At 43.1% G+C, this 18,023-nt stretch overlaps 1 protein-coding gene across 1 annotated transcript in view; it reads right to left on the reverse strand.

Moving 5' to 3' along the window:
* Positions 1–1,849: 1,849 nt before the first annotated feature.
* Positions 1,850–18,023, reverse strand: part of vwc2l (von Willebrand factor C domain containing 2 like) — a 19,977-nt gene continuing 3,803 nt past the window's right edge. The window contains exon 4 of the mRNA XM_078551348.1: positions 1,850–2,626. Within this exon, the coding sequence (XP_078407474.1) occupies positions 2,475–2,626 (152 nt within the window). The 3' untranslated portion in view covers positions 1,850–2,474. The remainder of the gene's footprint in view (positions 2,627–18,023) is intronic.

The following is an 18,023-nucleotide window of genomic DNA, read 5'->3' on the forward strand; positions in this document are numbered from 1 at the left end:
CGAGTATCCCCAATTTTCTCCTCACCACCAATGGCTGCTGTGCCTTCAGCTGCCAAGGCTCCATGCCACAGAATTCCCTCTCAAAATTGCTCCACCTCTCTCCTCCTTTAAGATGCTCCTTAAAATCTCTTTGACCAAGTTTTTAATCAGCTTTCTCTAGTCATAACTGTGATTAAATGTATTCATGGAGGTTTCATCACACAACCTGCAGCCAACACATCCATCCTTGTGATGCACTGCCTTCCTGTGCCAACTGGAAAGCAAAAAGCCTCATTGCCCAATTGGATGATGCTTGGCTGGCAGCCAAACAGCCTCTTTATCCCATTTTCATATTTTTGTATCTGGAAAAGAGAAATCTTGAAAGAAAATTTTAAAAAATGTATTATTTCTTAATGTCCCGATGATTTCTCTCCAGGATTGCACACATCAGTGTCCTGAAGATTGATCTTCATTTCTTGGAGACTCCAGGCCAATCCCGGAGGGTTGGAAATCCTAATGTTTTCAGCGTTGACTTATGTGACTAACTGACAAATTTTGTTTGACAATATGCTCTTGTGAAGCACCTTAGGACATTATTCCTACGTTAAAGGTAAAAGCTGTTGTTCTTTACAGGGAAAAGATATTGAGGTAGAATTCAGCCCCTGCCCTCTCAGTGGTATTTGGGAGACCAATTACTGGACAGCCCTGACAGGAAGCATAGACCATTTTGAGGTCAGTCAGTTGTGCCAGGAAATCAAGGTCCCGGATCAGTCCACCAGCCTGACAAAGGTAGGTCGGGTAAGTTCATTCTCAGGTTGGGAGTGGTGGACTTGTTGTAATAACAGCCTCAACTGTTTCTTTGGCTTCACCAGACAGGGGCTGTACCCAATCCCATCTGTTAGCCAATGGGCAAGTTAGGTGTAAATGATACCAAAACCTCACATAAAGCCAGGGTAACCAGTGAATAAGGGTACAAAGAGTGGCAAATCAGTGCTTCATCCTGGGGAGGGGGTTATTCTAGTCCAGTGAAGACCCTTGGACACATTCTGAGCTGAGGATTGGTGTTTGGTTTGGAAGGAGGCCAAAAAGATTAAATAAAAATTTAAGTAGATTAAAACAACACATTTGGATTTTCTCATACAAGCCTAAGTATTGTCTACACATTCTATTGCGCTCAATCAAATAAGTACTTTTAAAACCTGATTTTGAAACATTTCATGCAACTCACAGGAAAGACTTACATTTAATAATACCTTGTCACATAAACCTCATGAAATTAATTACATTTCTTTTGTTGGCAAACACAGCAGCCGTTTTGCACACAGTAAAGTCCTGCACACAAAGAGATAAATGGCCAGTTATCACCAATGGATTTTGATAGTGCTGGGGGAGGAATGATGGGCAGGAAATCTCTGGGGTCTTTAGCTCAGAACTGACAATATATAATCAGCAGCATCATACACTCCTCCCACTTTTCTTTGGCATTGACTTCAATGGAAGTCACCTACCTTGCAAGACAAACTCCATCCTCATTGTTCCATCTGAAAGATGGCACCTCCGACACAGCAAGACTTCCACAGTGGAATGCTGGTCCAGATTTTGCACTGAAGTTCTGGAGGAGAGCATTTAAACCCATGACTCTTCAACTCAGAGGGGAGAATGCCTACTGAGCCACAATTTAAACAGATATTTAAACAAATATTCAAATTGCAAAAACTTAGATCTAGATGTTTTTCTCTCCCCTAATTACCCAATACTGCAACCTTAACAGTTGTAGCAGTGAACAATTTATATCTTTATAACCTCGATGCTCCATTTGGGAAAAAAAGACAACTGAATGAATTCTGCGGAATGTCACAAGTTATATTTAACAAAATAATATATTTTATAATATATGATTATTTGCCACACTAAGTACAGTTGCGCTATAATTCCACATTGTAAATTATTTTCATTAGAATATTCTCTTATACAGTTTCAGGCACAACATTAGTGTTTCAGACTATAAAATGAACAGTCTTTTCATTTGACAGCTTCCCTCCGTTAATCGTCAAGTGAAGATGAAGCATATAGCAAAGTGCAGAGAAAGTCACAACTGAACTAAATTCAGAATTTCTAAAAGTATCACAGTTTGCCTGCAAACAGCCTATAATGCTAAGTGCAAACAGGCAGTGGAATCAAGAACGAGGAAAAATCTTTGAGGTGACACAAGAAGCGATAGCATCGGACGTGAAAACGGCAAAACTAAAATATTTCGGTAATCAGCAGTCAAAACGTTCATTCAATTTTCAAACGAAGTGGCACCCATGTGTAGAATGAGACAATCAACAATGTAAAAAAATAGTGTTCCACCAAACAGTGTTTGTACCTGGAATCTAGATTCTCTGGTGACTATTGCAATGGGTAGAGCTAGGCGATATTTTTTGGCTATACAGCACACTAAGGTGCTGCTTTGCTGGCAGTTAGTTAGTGTAATAGTTGCTGTGTCACCCTGATCACAGGCGTTCACATTCGCGTTTGACGCACGTAGCTTGTCGTTCTGTCTTCCACCAGTCACCATTCTGAGAGCAGTAGCATATGGTGCAGTCGTCCACTTTCACTTCCTTCCCCGCTGGGATTATTGTAGAGCCTGCAAAACAGTTGGGACCTAAACAGAAAAGTAAACAGACATGCCGGGGCACAGAGAATTAGTAATGGGGCACTCAATGTTAAATACCGCAAATTTGAAGTCCAAAAAATAAAATGCTGGAGAGATACAACAGGTTAGTCAACACCTGTGAAACATCAGGCTGATGTTTCCTTAGCTTCAGCCTGTCTCTTTTCTCTAAAGATGTTCACAGAGCTTATCATGGGTTTCAGCAAATGTCTTCAACTCCTTGAAGCATTTTATAATGTTACTGAAGCATTTTAATGTTAAGTACCTTAATATGGGTACTGTAATAAAAATACAGGCATGGTTTATCAATATAAACTGGTCTTTACCATCCAGCAATTTAATCTTGCACGGATCAGCCAACTGAAGATATACTTTAGCATATTTAATGAAACCGTAATTTGATGGTCTATTAAATGGAAACAGTTTTTTTTAAAAAACTCCGCACTAGCTTATTAGTTCATCTAAGGTCATTGTGATAAAGACAGATATCTAAACATTACGATTTGGAGGGAATTCACATGCAAGTTTCATGTACACATACTGATTCAGGCACTACTAAAACAGTCTAGGAGTCACGGGTGGAATTTTCCATTCCGGGACTAAGTCCTATGGAAGGGGCAGGAACAGGGAGTGTTTCCTGCTGTGGAGGCTGATAGGAGTTGGCACCATATCGCACGATGTTAGACTAAGGAATGATGCACTCGGGAGTTTTCTGATGTTTTGCGTGGCAGGGCAGGCTGGATACCCAGGAGTCATATTTAAAAGATGCCCGGAGATCAACTTACCCACTGTTGAAGGGGAAGGTCCAGTTCCTGGACGATCCTGCAGATGGAAGGTTCATTTCCTGGATGATCCTGGGGATGGAAGGTTCATTTCCTGGACGATCCTGGGGATGGAAGGTTCATTTCCTGGATGATCCTGGGGATGGAAGGTTCATTTCCTGGATGATCCTGGGGATGGAAGGTTCATTTCCTGGACGATCCTGGGGATGGAAGGTTCATTTCCTGGAGGATCCTGTGGATGGAAGGTTCACCTCCTGGAGGATCCTGTGGATGGAAGGTTCACGTCCTGGAGGATCCTGTGGATGGAAGATTCACCTCCTGGAGGATCCTGTGGATGGAAGATTCACCTTCTGGAGGATCCTGGGATAGAAGGTTCACCTCCTGGTGGATCCTGTGGATGGAAGGTCCACCTCCTGGACGATCCTGGGATAGAAGGTTCATGTCCTGGACGATCCTGTGGATGGAAGGTCCACCTCCTGGAAGCTCCTATAGCTCGATGATCCACGTGGTAGATGCTTCACTCGCCCAAGGTTCTCAGTCGCTAGAGGCCTCCATCTTCCCTTCAGATCTACATGAGCTGCCCCAGGCCTTCTTGCAGATAAGTGCAACAGGTGCAGGCCACGTTGGTCATAAGTGATCCAGATTGGCATGATATTTCACTGGTGGCATGGAAAATTGGACAGATGGAGACCTCTGGAAACCAAGGGCCCTGGGTGGGTGAAGGATCTACCACATGGATCTTCTATTCACAGGGTCTTCCAGGAGGTGGATTTTCTATCCACAGGAACTTCCGATCAGGCCTTCATCTGCAACCCATTAACGGAATGCAAAATGGTTTCATGCCGACCTCTGGTGGGAATGGCGACCCACCATGACAGGCAAGGGTGCACGTTCCCGCAGTCATTCTACGCCTGCAGGAAACCAATTATTCAGCTCCCACAGCATTGTCCCCCCACCACCCCCCTGCCCGCCATTAAGCCCGCCACGGGGGCGACTGGAAAATTCTACTCATACAATCCTGCAGCCCAGCAGGAAGCCATTCAGCCCATGGTGCTGATGCTGGCTCTTTCAAAAATCTATCCAATTAGTCCTGCTCACCATTGGCATGCATTTTTTTTCTTTTCAAGTATATCCCCATTGGAAGTTATTACTGAATTCGCTTCTGCTACCGTTTCAGCAGTGTGTTCCAGATCATAACAACTCACTGCGTGAAAGAAAAATTCTCCTCATCTCTCCCTTGGCTTTTTTTGCCAAGTATCTTAAATAACAAACAGAGCGCTGACCCCTGAAGGACACCATTGCGCGCTTTCATCTACTCTGATAAACAGCCATTCACTACTGTTCTTTACCTCTCAGCCTGTGCTGTATCCATGTTGCCACCACCCATGGGTTTCAATAAAAAAAGGCCTTCAAATATAAAATAGATTGAATGCTACATATTTCATCATTGTTTATCTGAGGAAGAGGTAGGTCAAATATCTTGTGATCAGGTGAAATCTTCTGCAATGGATTCCTTACTGTTAACAGATCTGATTTGTATGTTCATATCCATGTTCTTTGATGTGGGCATTGCTGGCAGTTTATTGCCCATCTATAACTGAGGGCAGTTAAGAGTCAGCGATATTGCTGTGGGTCTGGAGTCACATGTAGGCCAGACCAGGAAAGGATGGCAAGTTTCCTTCCCTAAAGGAATTAGTGAACCAGATGGTCTTTTACAGCAATCATTGATAGTTATCATGGTCACCATTACTTAGTCTAGATTTACATTCCAGATTTATTAATTGAATTTAAATTCCACCAAGTGCTATTTGAACCCATGTCCCCCAGTCATTAGTCTGGGTCTCTATATTACTAAATCCAGTAATATTATCACTACACCACCATCTGCCTTATGTTATAAGTCATACGGTTTTAGAATTACATTACATTACAAAAGGAAATGTTTGTGGGGGGGGGTTACATTACAAAAGGAAATGTTTGGGTGGGGGGTGGGGGGGGGGGGGGGGTGGAGTGGGGGGCGGGGTGGGATTCCAAAAATAAGGGCCATAAATAGAAGGCAGTCACTAATCAATACAGTAAGAAATTCGGAAGAAACCTCTTTAACCAGATAGTGAATAGAATGTGGAACTCGCTACCACTGGAATTTGTTGAGGTGAATATCTTAGGTGCTTTTCAGGAGAAGCTGGATAAACACACATGGGAGAAAGGAATCTAAGAAAGGACATGCTGTCAGGGTGAGATGAATTAGGGTGGGACGAGGCTTGTGTGGAGCATGAACAGCAGCAGTGACCAGATGGGCTGAGTGGCTGTAAATTCTGTGCAATTCTTTCCAATCAGTCCTGAATAAAATCACAACTGTTATCGTTGCTGTGCAATTGTAATTGCAGGTGGAGAACAGTCACTGCCCACACAGTCTAGAAAGAAACATCCACACCAAATTCGTGCACATTACAAGCAATAAGAGTTACTAGAAAGAGATTGCAAAGCAATAATCTAATCTCAAAATTCAGCAGGCACCATACTTCTAAACTGCTCTCTCGCTTTACAATTTCACCTGAACCTGTTCATTAGATTAGCACCTTGTAATTGCTACCATGTATCCAATACTTCCTGTTCAAATGTGCCACATGCTCTTTCTAACACTATCACTTACACTCTGTAAACATATCACTGTTGTAAATATTATTAAATGGCCCCACTAGTGATTGGGAAGTTAGTCATCCTTCCACGGCTATGAGTGCCGGGTAACTTAAATACTCAGGTAAGTGGTGACATCTTTCCCGAGGCAGCCTGAAATCTGCTATCTCTGGTGAGATATTGTGTTTATTCTTTTAGCTACACAGCTCCTGATATATCATTAAATAAGGAGTGCAGCAATACACCCTGTTGCTAACTCTTTCCCAGCAATGCGTCATTGCAAACATTTGAATTATTCACTTGGAGTTTCAGTCCAGTGATATGGATTATGCAGATCATAATATTACTAATCACATCCAAAGAATATCAATAAGAATAATGATTCTGATAATTTGCTACACTGTTTTTCTGAAAACATAGCATTCAGTAGCTCACTACTGGACTTAGCCCTTTACTTCTCTCAGTTCTCCCTTCTGACAATACATTGGCTTTATCAAATACTGGAGCTTGGCGTTAATTAGTGCAGTTCCAGCAACACTCAAGAAGCTCAACGTCATCCAAGACAAAGCAGCCCGCTTGATAGGCGCCCCATCCGCCACCTTAAGCATTCATTCCCTCCACCACCGACACACAGTGGCAGCAGTATGTACCATCTACAAGATGCACTGCAGCAACTCACCAAGGCTCCTTTGACCGCACTTTCCAAACCCGTGACTTCTACCATCTAGAAGAACAAGGGCAGCAGATAAATGGGAACACCATCACTTGCAAGTTCCCCTCCAAGCCACACACGATCCTGACTTGGAACTATATTGCTGTTCCTTCACTGTTGCTGGGTTAAAATCCTGAAGCTTCCTTCCTAACAGAACTGTGGGTGTACCTACACCACGTGGACTGCAGTGGTTCAAGAAGGCAGCTGTCGCGCTCAGAACAAGCATGAGGCTATTGGATATCATGGACTGTAAGATCATGCTTTGACAGAGTGGCCACGAACTCTCTGCTATGTGACTATGGGCATTTAAACTCTGGACAGTATTTGATATTATGGCCAATATTAGTTAAACATGAACCTAATAAGGGAACTTTGCAGCCACCTGTGAAGTTTAAACTTCTCATTGTGTAAGGATGAACCAGGTTTGAGGAATATGAAATCTCTAGACTGTTGGCCTCTGAAACATCTGAAGTACCAGGAGACAGCTGAACCATCATAGCAGAAAGTCTTCTAATGCAGCCAATGTACTGCACTTGTTCCAGCTTCCAAGTCCACCTGGGAACAAACTTTCTGGCTATTCATCTGCAAGAGGTTTCGCAGCTTCATGAGAATCCTGTGTTTCTAAAAGACCTTTACTCCGACTAAAGTATCAACATAACCATGAAGAAACCAGGCCAGTATCAATACAAAGACTGAGTTATACATTCCACTTCTATAATTACGGCTTTAGCTTCATCTGTATCCAATCTTTGCAAGTCTGATAGTGTGAGATGAGTGATCAAGATGTTGCGTTCAAACATATGGGGCAAGTATGTGATAATAAATAACACTCTTTATTTTATAAAAAAATCATCAGAAAGCCTACTTCTGGAATTGTTTTCAATTAGGGAAAATCACCCTGTGGATAAGGAAACACTCACATTCACCTTAGATACAAACATCCTGATTATGAACTGGAAGGGACCACACAAATCCTGTCCGTAACATGGCGATTGCAATTCAAAATTACCTCATTGTCTGTAAATCACTCTGGGATGCCCTGAGGATATGAAAGATGATGAATCAAATGTAAAATCATTCTTTTCTGGGTCTTGATTCCTCGATCCCACAATTAAAATCGGTTGATCTACAGCCTAGCTTTTCTGAACTTCTGATGAAGCAACCCTTTTTGTGAGACTGTCAGGATCCTGTGGATGGCAACACTGATAAATTCAACATAGCCTATGGTTTGGATGCAGATATTTATATTCAGGGGTGCTAAAATCTGCTGTGAATACCTCCCACCTAATTCAATGAAAAAAGCTATCTGATGGCTTTCATGATTTTTAATCTCTTGTTTATACATGGCTTCATACAAGGCACAATGTGGATTAATGGCTAAAGACTTTTAGAGGAATTTATAAATTTGACATTGGTAATTGGCAAAAGACATGTTTGCTTTATTAGGGAAAGATATGACAAGGTGTCAGCTGGGGCTCAGTAGGTAGCACACGTGTCTCTGAACCAAAACATGGGACTGAATTTTCCCCCATCGGGATGGGGTTGTGCGGGGGCGGGCAGGGGTGGGCGCGAACCTGATCAGTGGTCCCGGTTGGGGACACGCCGCCATTTTACGTGGGTGGGACCAATTAAGGCCCGCCCAGCGTGACGCTCACCCGGAAGCGCTGAGCACTCTGTGTGCGGGCAGAGGGGGGGGATTCCCTGAGAGGTTCCCTGCGCACTTTTTGCGAAAGAGCGCAGAGATCTCCCTGAGGCACAGAGGTGCCTCAGGAAGATCGGTTTGACATGAGTAAATTATATAAAGGGAAATAAAAACTTTTAAAACATGTCCCCTCATGTGATACTGTCACATGAGCTGGGGCATGTCAAAGAATTATTTAAAAATTTTTTATTGACTTTTAAAACACTTCATGAAACCTCATCCCGCCTGTGGATGAGGTTTCATGAAAAATGCAAAGGTTACCTGGGCTCTTCGCCTGCCTGCCAACCTTAAGGTTGGATGGGCAGCTCAGCTGATTGATTAATTACTATTTAAATGGCCTTAATAGGCCTTTGACAGTTCAGTGGATGCGCAGCCAACTCGGCTACACGCCCACTGAACTGAAAACCTAAATGATGTGCGGTGACGTCTGGACGCCCACCCGATGTCACCGCGTGTCATTTTATGCGTCGGCGAGAGGGCTCTGCCCCCAGCTCGCCGACCGGAGAATTCTGGCCATGGGATGTGTTCAAGTCCCACTCCAAAAGACTTGAGCAGAAAACCTAGGCTGAAACACCAGGGCAGCACTGAGGGAGTGCTGCACTGTCAATGGTGCCGCATTTCAGATGGAATGTTAAACCGCGGCCTCCTCCACTCACTCAGGTGGACATAAAGGTGACTTTATTTCAAAGAGGAAATGGGGAGTTCTCCCTGGTGTCTTGATCAATATTTATCCCTCAATCAACAGCACTTAAGAAAAGGTTATCTGGTCATTGTCGCATTACTATTTGTGGAATCTTGCTGTGCACAAAGGAGCTGCCACATTTTCTACATTACAACAGTGGTTACACTTCAAATAGCGCTTCATTGACAGTGAAGTGTTTTGGGATGTCTTGAGGTTGTGAAAACTGCTATATAAATTCAAGTCTTTCCCCTTTTCCTGATATTTTTTCCCACATATCACCAATTGAACTTACAACGAATCAAAATAATCTATGCCATTCCTCGATTGCAGTGCAGGGTTCCTAAGGTGCTGAAGTCTTGGTGTCACAAATAAACTCAAGAGTATAAACAATGCACTATCTACCATTGTAGAAACATAGGGATTACTCAGTGGGGTTTCCTTAAAGAACAATGAGCCCAAGCTGTATTTTTGCTGATAAGAATGGTCTGCAAGCAGTTGGTGCACATTAATCCCCAGATTCCTCTCTGTTTCTCCCTCCAATGCACATCCCAAGTGGCAACGTCAGAGGTCCCCAAGACAAACAACGTTGTCACTAAGTTGCCGAGTGTTAATTGGAATATTTTAACATTTGGCAGCAACAGTTAGTCCCCATCTCCTTTAATTCTATCTCAATTCACACTTAAGAGACACTGGGCCCAGAATTTGCTGTAGTAAGGCATCTAATGACATTTTCAATTAGCTATGCTTGGCCCTGTCCCCTTCAGCTCAAAGCATTTTTGCTGAAAGTTGAACTGATAGTGTCACAGTGAGGAAAACAGGACATCTGGAACCTGAGTGATCAAGGCAGACAATATCTTCTTGACCAGTCAGATTGAAGGATTATGAAATAAACAGTGCAAGGACTGAGAAGGGAGTGTAAATTATTGTGGGTGAATTCAATGTCAAATCAGGTACAAAAGAAGAGAAATGGGAGAAAGAAAGATTGGCTTAAAGAGAGAGAAGAGAGACAATGGAAAGCAACATAGATGTTTGAAAATGTTAAATTTGATATTTTTCAAATCTCCAATGGTTACTTGAAGGAATGAGTCTCTACAATTGTAAAAGTTAATTTTCAAGACCACAGATTAACAATTTAAAATGAACAGATTAACATAATTAACAGTTATCACATTGTTAAAAGGATTTAGGACTTAACTTCCTGGCAAATTTAGTTTGTATCAACCAGAAAATACAGTGACTACATGACATTCAATACATATCAATGGTGAAACAGACAGGAGATGCCAGTTTAACTGAACTAATGGGGCAGAATTTTGCCGTTGGTGAGCAGGGGACAGGGCCCGCTCGCCGACGCATAACGTCGGAACCCCCGACGTTACCCCGCCCCATTTAAATTTTCAGGAAGGCGGGGGCACAGCCAAATCAGCTGTGCGCCCGCCGATCTGTCAATGGCCAATTGAGGCCATTAGCAGGATCATTAAAACAATTAAAGGACCTACCCGTCCAACCTTAAGGTTGGCGGGCGGGTCAGGAGCCCTGGCAGGCAATAGAAAAAACATGAAACCTCATCCACTGGCGGGATGAGGTTTCATGCAGGGTTTTAAACATTTTAATAAAGTTAGTATGTATATTATGAACATGTCCTAGCTCATGTCACATGTTAGGGGATTTTTGCTTTCTATTTTTAACATTTTTGAGAGTATAAGTGATCTCCCTGAGACTGCACTTAGCCTCAGGGAGATGTGCGCTCTTTCGTGCGCATGCGTGAAAGAGCACACTTTCGCTTTTGGGGAATCCCCCCCACCTGCACAGGGAGCACATAGCGCTTCCCGCCAGACGTCACGTTGGCGGGCCTTAATTGGCGCATATAATGGTGGCGGGGCCCGCTTCTCTGGCGGGGATCAGCTCCCCACCCACCGGAGATTGGGTCGGGCCCGCCCGCCCGCCAGGCAGAAAACTCTGCCCATGGTGAAGCACTGCAACTCAAACAGCAACTTCTAGGATATTTTCATCTAAATGTGAATCTGCTCCTCGTTTGAAATTGCTGTGTCATTGACACAAAACAACAGGAGTGCAATTATCCTCAATGTTATTTTGACAGAAAAATCTAATGCAATGTCCACTGCAACTGACACCAGTCGGATCTTGTTGCCAGTTGTGGAGCTTTATAGAAAAAAATACAGCTAAAATTAAAATGGCAAAGCAGGTGGAGAAGGCTCTGGACTAATTGAAAAGACAGCAAAGGTTTAAGGGGCCCTTATTTGTGATTATGCAGCAGAACAAGCAGACCAGAGGTTGGAATGCTTTGGATTGAGGGGTGGGGGAGGGTGGGGGGGTGTGATGTGATGTCCCCAACACATAGTGAATGACCAATTAGTCTAGTCATCTACTAATATGAAGGGAAACAGCCAGAAGGCTATCTACAAATGAATGTATCAATTTGTGAGGGAATGGACATTTGTGATTTGGAGGCAATTCAGGATCCCTCATGCATATCACTTCAACAGTCAGGTGGCCACAGAAAGTGCTCCAATTTTAAAAGTAAATCCAGAAGTGTTAACTCGAGGTCTACCCTCGCTGGACGAATACTGTACATGATAAAAGTTATAAACAGCGATCTCTTTACAAAGGGGAAAGGAATACAGAATTCCCTTTGAGTTATTTTCCAGCTCAGCTGCATTCCAGGTAATAGGATTTTAAAAATCATTCGCCAGTTTCCGGTTAGCATTTCACCCCCAGTCCCGATCTGTTCATGAGAGGTGACACCACGTGTCCACAGAATGTGGTTCCCCCAAAATCAATGTGATGTAGGCTTCCTATGTCATGTCAAAGTTCAGGACAGCAATCGAGTCCATGACATGATTTAACCATAGAAGCGTGCAGCACACCGGGAGGTCATTTCGTCCATCATGCATCTGCCTGATCTTTGAAAGCTCCGGTCGCCTACGCTTTCCTCATAGCCTTGCAAATTTTCCTTGTAAATAAAAATCCAACTCCCTTTTGAAATTTACTGCTAAATCTGCTTCCTCTACCATTGTAGTCAGTGCATTCCAGATCACAACAACTCACTGAGTAAAAATAAAAATCTCCTCACCTTCCCTCCCAGTTTTTTTGACAATTATTTTAAATTTGCATCCTCTGGTTACTGCCCCTCCCATCAGGGGAGCTATGTGGATTGGCAAAACCATTTGTACTGGGTTAAAAAAGCTAATGTTGGGATTTGAAAACGGCAGGTCACTGATACAGTAAATGAGGGGGCATTGTGTGTTTTGATACTGAATTATTGTAAACGTTTTGCCAAAATTGAGCAGATCAGGTTGCACTTTGCAGATTCAGTCTAACTGCAACTGAAACCCAAGCAGTGATTTTCACTGCCCATCCCCAGGCTCTGCTGAATACTGAAATCAGGATTATTGAGCTTTACTGACATATTGTGCCTACAACAATCGACATTTTAAATGGTGAATGCATCTTTAAGAATGACAACAACCCTTCATCCATGAATGGGAGGGTTCAAATGGGGTTTTTGTAAACCTTTAATCGGATCTGATTTTACTGCAGTTGGGTTCAGCCTGGTCATTTCTAATTCACCGGGTGACAATTCAGGAGACGGGAAGTCAGACCATGGCAAGGCAGGTGATTGATGTCCACTTTGGAAGGATGAGCAAGATGTACACTTAGTTCATACGGGCAAATCTTTGAGGTCATTGAGCTGGTCAGTGATGCAATAAGAAATGTACGCCGAATTGAGCATTTTTCATATTGAGCATAAAAACACTCAGCATGAGCTACGAGCCTGATTTTGACTTGAAGAGTACGAGCAACTCTGGGTAACTTTAACCTAATCCGCCCACTGTGAAACTGACAAAATTGAGCATAATGTTAGTTTTACAAATTGCCCAATTTTACTCTTCATTGAAGCCAATATATAGTAACTTTGCTGGGGTGGGAGGGGAGCGTGGGGGTGGGGAGGGGGTGGGGGTGTGGGGTGCTGATGGTGAGGTGGGGGCAGTGGCTGGTGGTGTAGAACCAACAATCCACCCGATTTATGGGGTTCCCGCCCAGTGACTTAACATGAACATTTTAACCTAAAAGGCCTAAAGCACACTTTGCTGATGAGAGAAATAATCGAGATCTGATGGGAGATCAGGGGAGATGGTGATGTAGCCGTAACATCACTGAACTAGTAACCCAGAGATCTAGGCTACTGCACTGGGACGAGTTCCACTTCCACCATAGCAGCTGGTGGAATTTGTGTTCAGTTAGTAACGAATCTGGAATATAAAATTTGTTTCATTAATGGTGATCAGAAAAATTATCATTGATTGTCATAAAGACCCAATCTGGTTCACTAATGCCCTTTAGAGAAGGAAATCTGCCATCCTTACCTGGTCTGACCTACATGTGACTCCAGACCCACAGCACTGTGATTGACTCTTAACTGTCCTCTAAAATGGTCTAGCAAGCCACTAAGTTCAAGAGCAATTAAGGGTGGGCAACAAATGTTGGCCTTGCCAGTGATGCCCACATCCCATGAAAGAATAAAAAAAAACTGGGAAGGTCTCTTATCATATAGCAAATCCTCAGCAACACATGAAATAAAAATCTAACACAGGTTGAGAAATGAGAAGAATTTATAGCCTGATTTCCCATACTTGCTATGTACTATGTTTGCTAGCGCAGGGTTCACTGGTCTTTTACACACATCTCTGTTCACATATCTTGACCATCTTTGACCCAAACTCTTCTGCATGTCCCAATATTCAACAAAATGATGCAAACTGTACCAAATACAGCTATTGAGTCATAATATCATCTTGGAAGAATGATGTTCATTGTCAACACATAACAACAACAACTTGCATTTATAAAGCACCTTTAACATAATAAAACCTCCAAAGGTGCTTCACAGGGGCATTATCCAACAACATTTGGCATCAAGGAGGAGATATTAGGAAAGGTGACCAAAACCTTGGTCAAAGAGGTAATGTTACAAATACAAAGCTTTATAAGATGGTTATGTTTTAAACTGTCTCTTTTAATTTAAGGTAAAACAGATTGCCATGGAATGGGATGGGAGGGGAGAGGGTGTGAAATTTTGCTGAACTCTACTCAGTGACAGGCCCATATGACCAGGTTGCCATCACTTTTGGGTCCCAGGTCAAGACCTCCTGAAAGTCAGGCGCAAGCTTTAACACCTGGATACAAAGGGAGAAGCAGCTGGCCATGCTACTTGTAGATTCAAAAACTCACAGAGGAGGTCCGACTGAAAGCAAGTGCTGCTATGTCAGGAACACATGTTTAAAGGAACAAAGCTTGTTGTGGATAGTTGAAGACTAAGGAATCACTAATGGGTATGGAACTGTGTTGAAAAGGATGCTGGAAGATTTGCTCAGTTGGGGCAGGGAGAAGAGAGTTGAATCACTGGGAGGCATTTGGAATTTTAAAGACAAAGCTATGTATCTGCTGAGAACGTGCCCTAATGTATAAATGTGGCATGGGATTTTCGGTTGTGTTAAGAAGTTACTGGGGAAAACCTTTTCTGCAGCTTAGTGTATTGGTTGCTGACTAGTAATGTTTGGTCGTGTTGAGTTTCATTGGCTTGTTACAGTAGAAGCATTAAAACATGAAATCTTGTGTGATTCTTTGAATAGAAATTCATATCTCTTTTTAAAAGTTATCGGTCTCTATAGACATTGTAACAGTAGATTTTTAAGAGCATCATAAAGGAAGTGGGGGAGGTGGAGAGGCAGAAAGGTTTAGAGAGGAAATAGAGGGTTTAGAGCCCAGGCAGTTGAAATGATGGAAGACTGGCTATTGCAGTAGCAAAGCTGTCATCATTTCCAATGTTTATAATTTAATTGGCACAAATAAACAAATAGTATATAGAAAAGGTACTGAGGCCAAAGTCGTGACAAATGTAGTATGGTGGAATAAAACAAACAAACAAACCTGATATATTAACTGGGGTTAAAGAACTGCAATCCATAAATAGAAGAGGGCACTGTTCGTATATTGCATCACGGGCATTAGTTATAAAGGTCAACTGTTCTTATTGTAGGATAAATCCAAATAAGTAAACTGCTTGTAGCAGTTTGCAAAATACCTCAATCTTTCTTCCAAAATTACTAGTTGGCTGAAGGATTAAAAAGTAGTACGAAGAGAAGAAGTGCATTTTGTTTGAAAAGCCCTGGGTAGATTAATGGGCCAGGTTGCTCATATCTTAGGAACAGGGATAGGCCATTCAGTCCCTTAAGCTGGTTCTATTCAATTAGATCATGATCAGTCAATATCTTAAACACCATCAACCTACCTTGGTTCCATATGTCTTAACACCCTTACCTAAGAAAACTCTATTTGCCACAGTCTTGAAATTTTCACTTAACCTCCCAGCCTCAACAGCTTTTTGAGGAAGAGAGTTCTAGATTTTCACTACTTTGTATGAAACAGTGCTGCCTAACATCATCCCTGAATGGTCTTGTTTAACAATGATGGGTCAAAAAAATGCATGCTGTGCTTCATTAGCCAATTTCAATACATGTTTTATTCAGAACCCACTGGTGCAGTCTCTGTATTGTTTAATGTGATTATGAACATTCTGGAAGAAATCTTGAGGTTGGTTGATTTTTTTTCCCCGCTGAGATTGTAAGCAGTGGGCGAACAATGATTGACGGTGCAAAACACTCAAGTAGATTGACTCTATGCTTGTTTGCATCAGTGTTGCAATGGTTTAAAACAGCAGCTTCTGTGCACAGATACTGTTCCTTAGAATTCCCCTTAAGCAGCCAAAAGGCCTGCAGCATGAAATTAGGATTGTTTGTGCCTGCTTTTTGGATTCTACGAGTGCCCTTGGATCCCAAATTGGCATCCACGGGACACAGGGGAAGAATCACAGAGGATGCCATGTTGATGTGGGTGCTAATGCACATGCAATGAGGAGCCATCGGAAGTATGCTGGGCGTGCGACATCACTCAGTGTCATTTAACGCTGGAGTTGCCATTTTAAGAGCTCAATGCCCTCCCTTAACCTTGCATAGCTGACACATTCAGAAGCAGGAGGGCCTTCCACCAGCACTACTTAAAGGGATCATCAGCTACTCATAGGCTGATTTCTCCTGGCTGTTGCCTTGACTATACAAGCATTTGTATGGTTGTTTAAAGTTGCAAAAGTCCACAAAAGTGGTGTGGCAGGTGTTGAATGAGTTTTTGCTGACTTCAAGGCTCCTTCCCAAAGCAGTTGCTCACAGATCTGGGTCCCTTGCAATACAGCATGGCTTGGAGAATGAGCAGAGCAGGACAAGCTGCTGGAAGAGGGAGGAGGAGAAAGGTTCTCTGCAGGAGACCATATCCTCCCAGGATGTTCAGGGGGTAATTTGCTACCTAAAGATCAGTGAGAAACAATGTTTGAAACATCTGTGTTCAGTACAGATGAGTTCATTGAAATCTGCCACCTGCTGCAGTTACAACTACAACCTCACGGCAGGGCAAGGTCCACATTGTCATTGGCTGCAAAAGTGACTGTAGTGATGAGCTTTTATGCATCTGGTGCCTTTCAGGCCACAGCTGCAAGTATTTACAACATTGCACAGTTTATTGCACAGTGTTGTGTAATGGAAATCACTGAGGCCCTCTACTCAATGATAAATAACTACATTACATTTCCAAGCCAAAAGGGTGACTACTGCATATTACGCACCATCCGCTGACCACGTGGAATGAAATCCATGCTGCTACAAGAAATGTGATAGAATAGGCCATTGGCATGCTGAAGCAACATTTCTGTTGCCTAGACCACTCTGGAGGAGCCCTGCAGTACTTGGCAGAATGGGTGCAACATCCATGGTGTTTTGTTATCTTGAAGGGACAATCCTTGTAGAGGCTATACAGTGATCAGCTGAGGAGCAGGGGGCATGAGGAGCAGGAGGAGCTCTATAACATGGCTCATGAAAGGATGCTGTCCTTCAGTGGAAGAAATTGCAGATGGCACTGGAGGATGATCTTGAGCAGCTCTGTTTCTTGAAAGCCCAGCTGCACACAGCACCATCTCAGCATAGGCTCAGACTGAGCTGGCTGCTTAACAGTCACTAGCAAGAGCACTGGGGGAGTAGCAGGGGTAAGAGGACAAATACTACCATCTTGAGAGAGGATAGCAGATTCATGTGCCATGGAGCCACTGTCACCTCCCTGGAGTGGTGCCTCAGCAGTCCTAGTAATCTACTGGCGCACAGATTACTGGACTGTTGTCAGAGATTACAGGTCCCTTTGCACAATGTAATCCACAGGCATGATGGCAGCCATGTGAGCTTGCATGACAGCTATCTTGGCTTCTTGTGCTAAAATGGAAGCTGCAACATTAGCCATTAGACTCTGCATCCTGATTGGGTCCACAAGCGTGCCAGCAGAGTTGGCCACTACTTCCGTGGTGGAAAGGATGGGTTTGAAACTCTATGCAAAGCCCTGCACCAAGTTGGCCCCGGTCTTCTCCATGTTCTTTGACACTGACCGCAGGCTTTCCAGCAGGTTTTTTAATTCACCAAACATTTTTGCTGTGCATACCCATCAACCTTCTTCTGTAAGCTGCCCCATTGAAGTCCTCATCAGAGTTCTCTGCAGTGGAGCTCATGTGTGACACTGTCCTCTGTTGAGCTGGCATCTGTGCATTATTTGCCCTCTGCTCAAGCTGCAGCATATTCTTTCCCAGTTTCTCGCCATGTGCAGGTTCGCCTTTATGCTATCCTGTAAATTAGCATCAGCACCTGAGCTGGTGGTGTGTCTTCACCATATCTGTTTTTTTACTGTCCCATCGGCTTGCACTTTTTGAGTATCTGTAAGGCGAAAAGCACAAGGTTAAGGTTGTGGTGTGGGAACAGGTG

This window comes from Cetorhinus maximus, chromosome 11 (assembly GCF_964194155.1).
Source record: "Cetorhinus maximus chromosome 11, sCetMax3.hap1.1, whole genome shotgun sequence".
NCBI classification, from domain to species: Eukaryota; Metazoa; Chordata; class Chondrichthyes; order Lamniformes; family Cetorhinidae; genus Cetorhinus; species Cetorhinus maximus.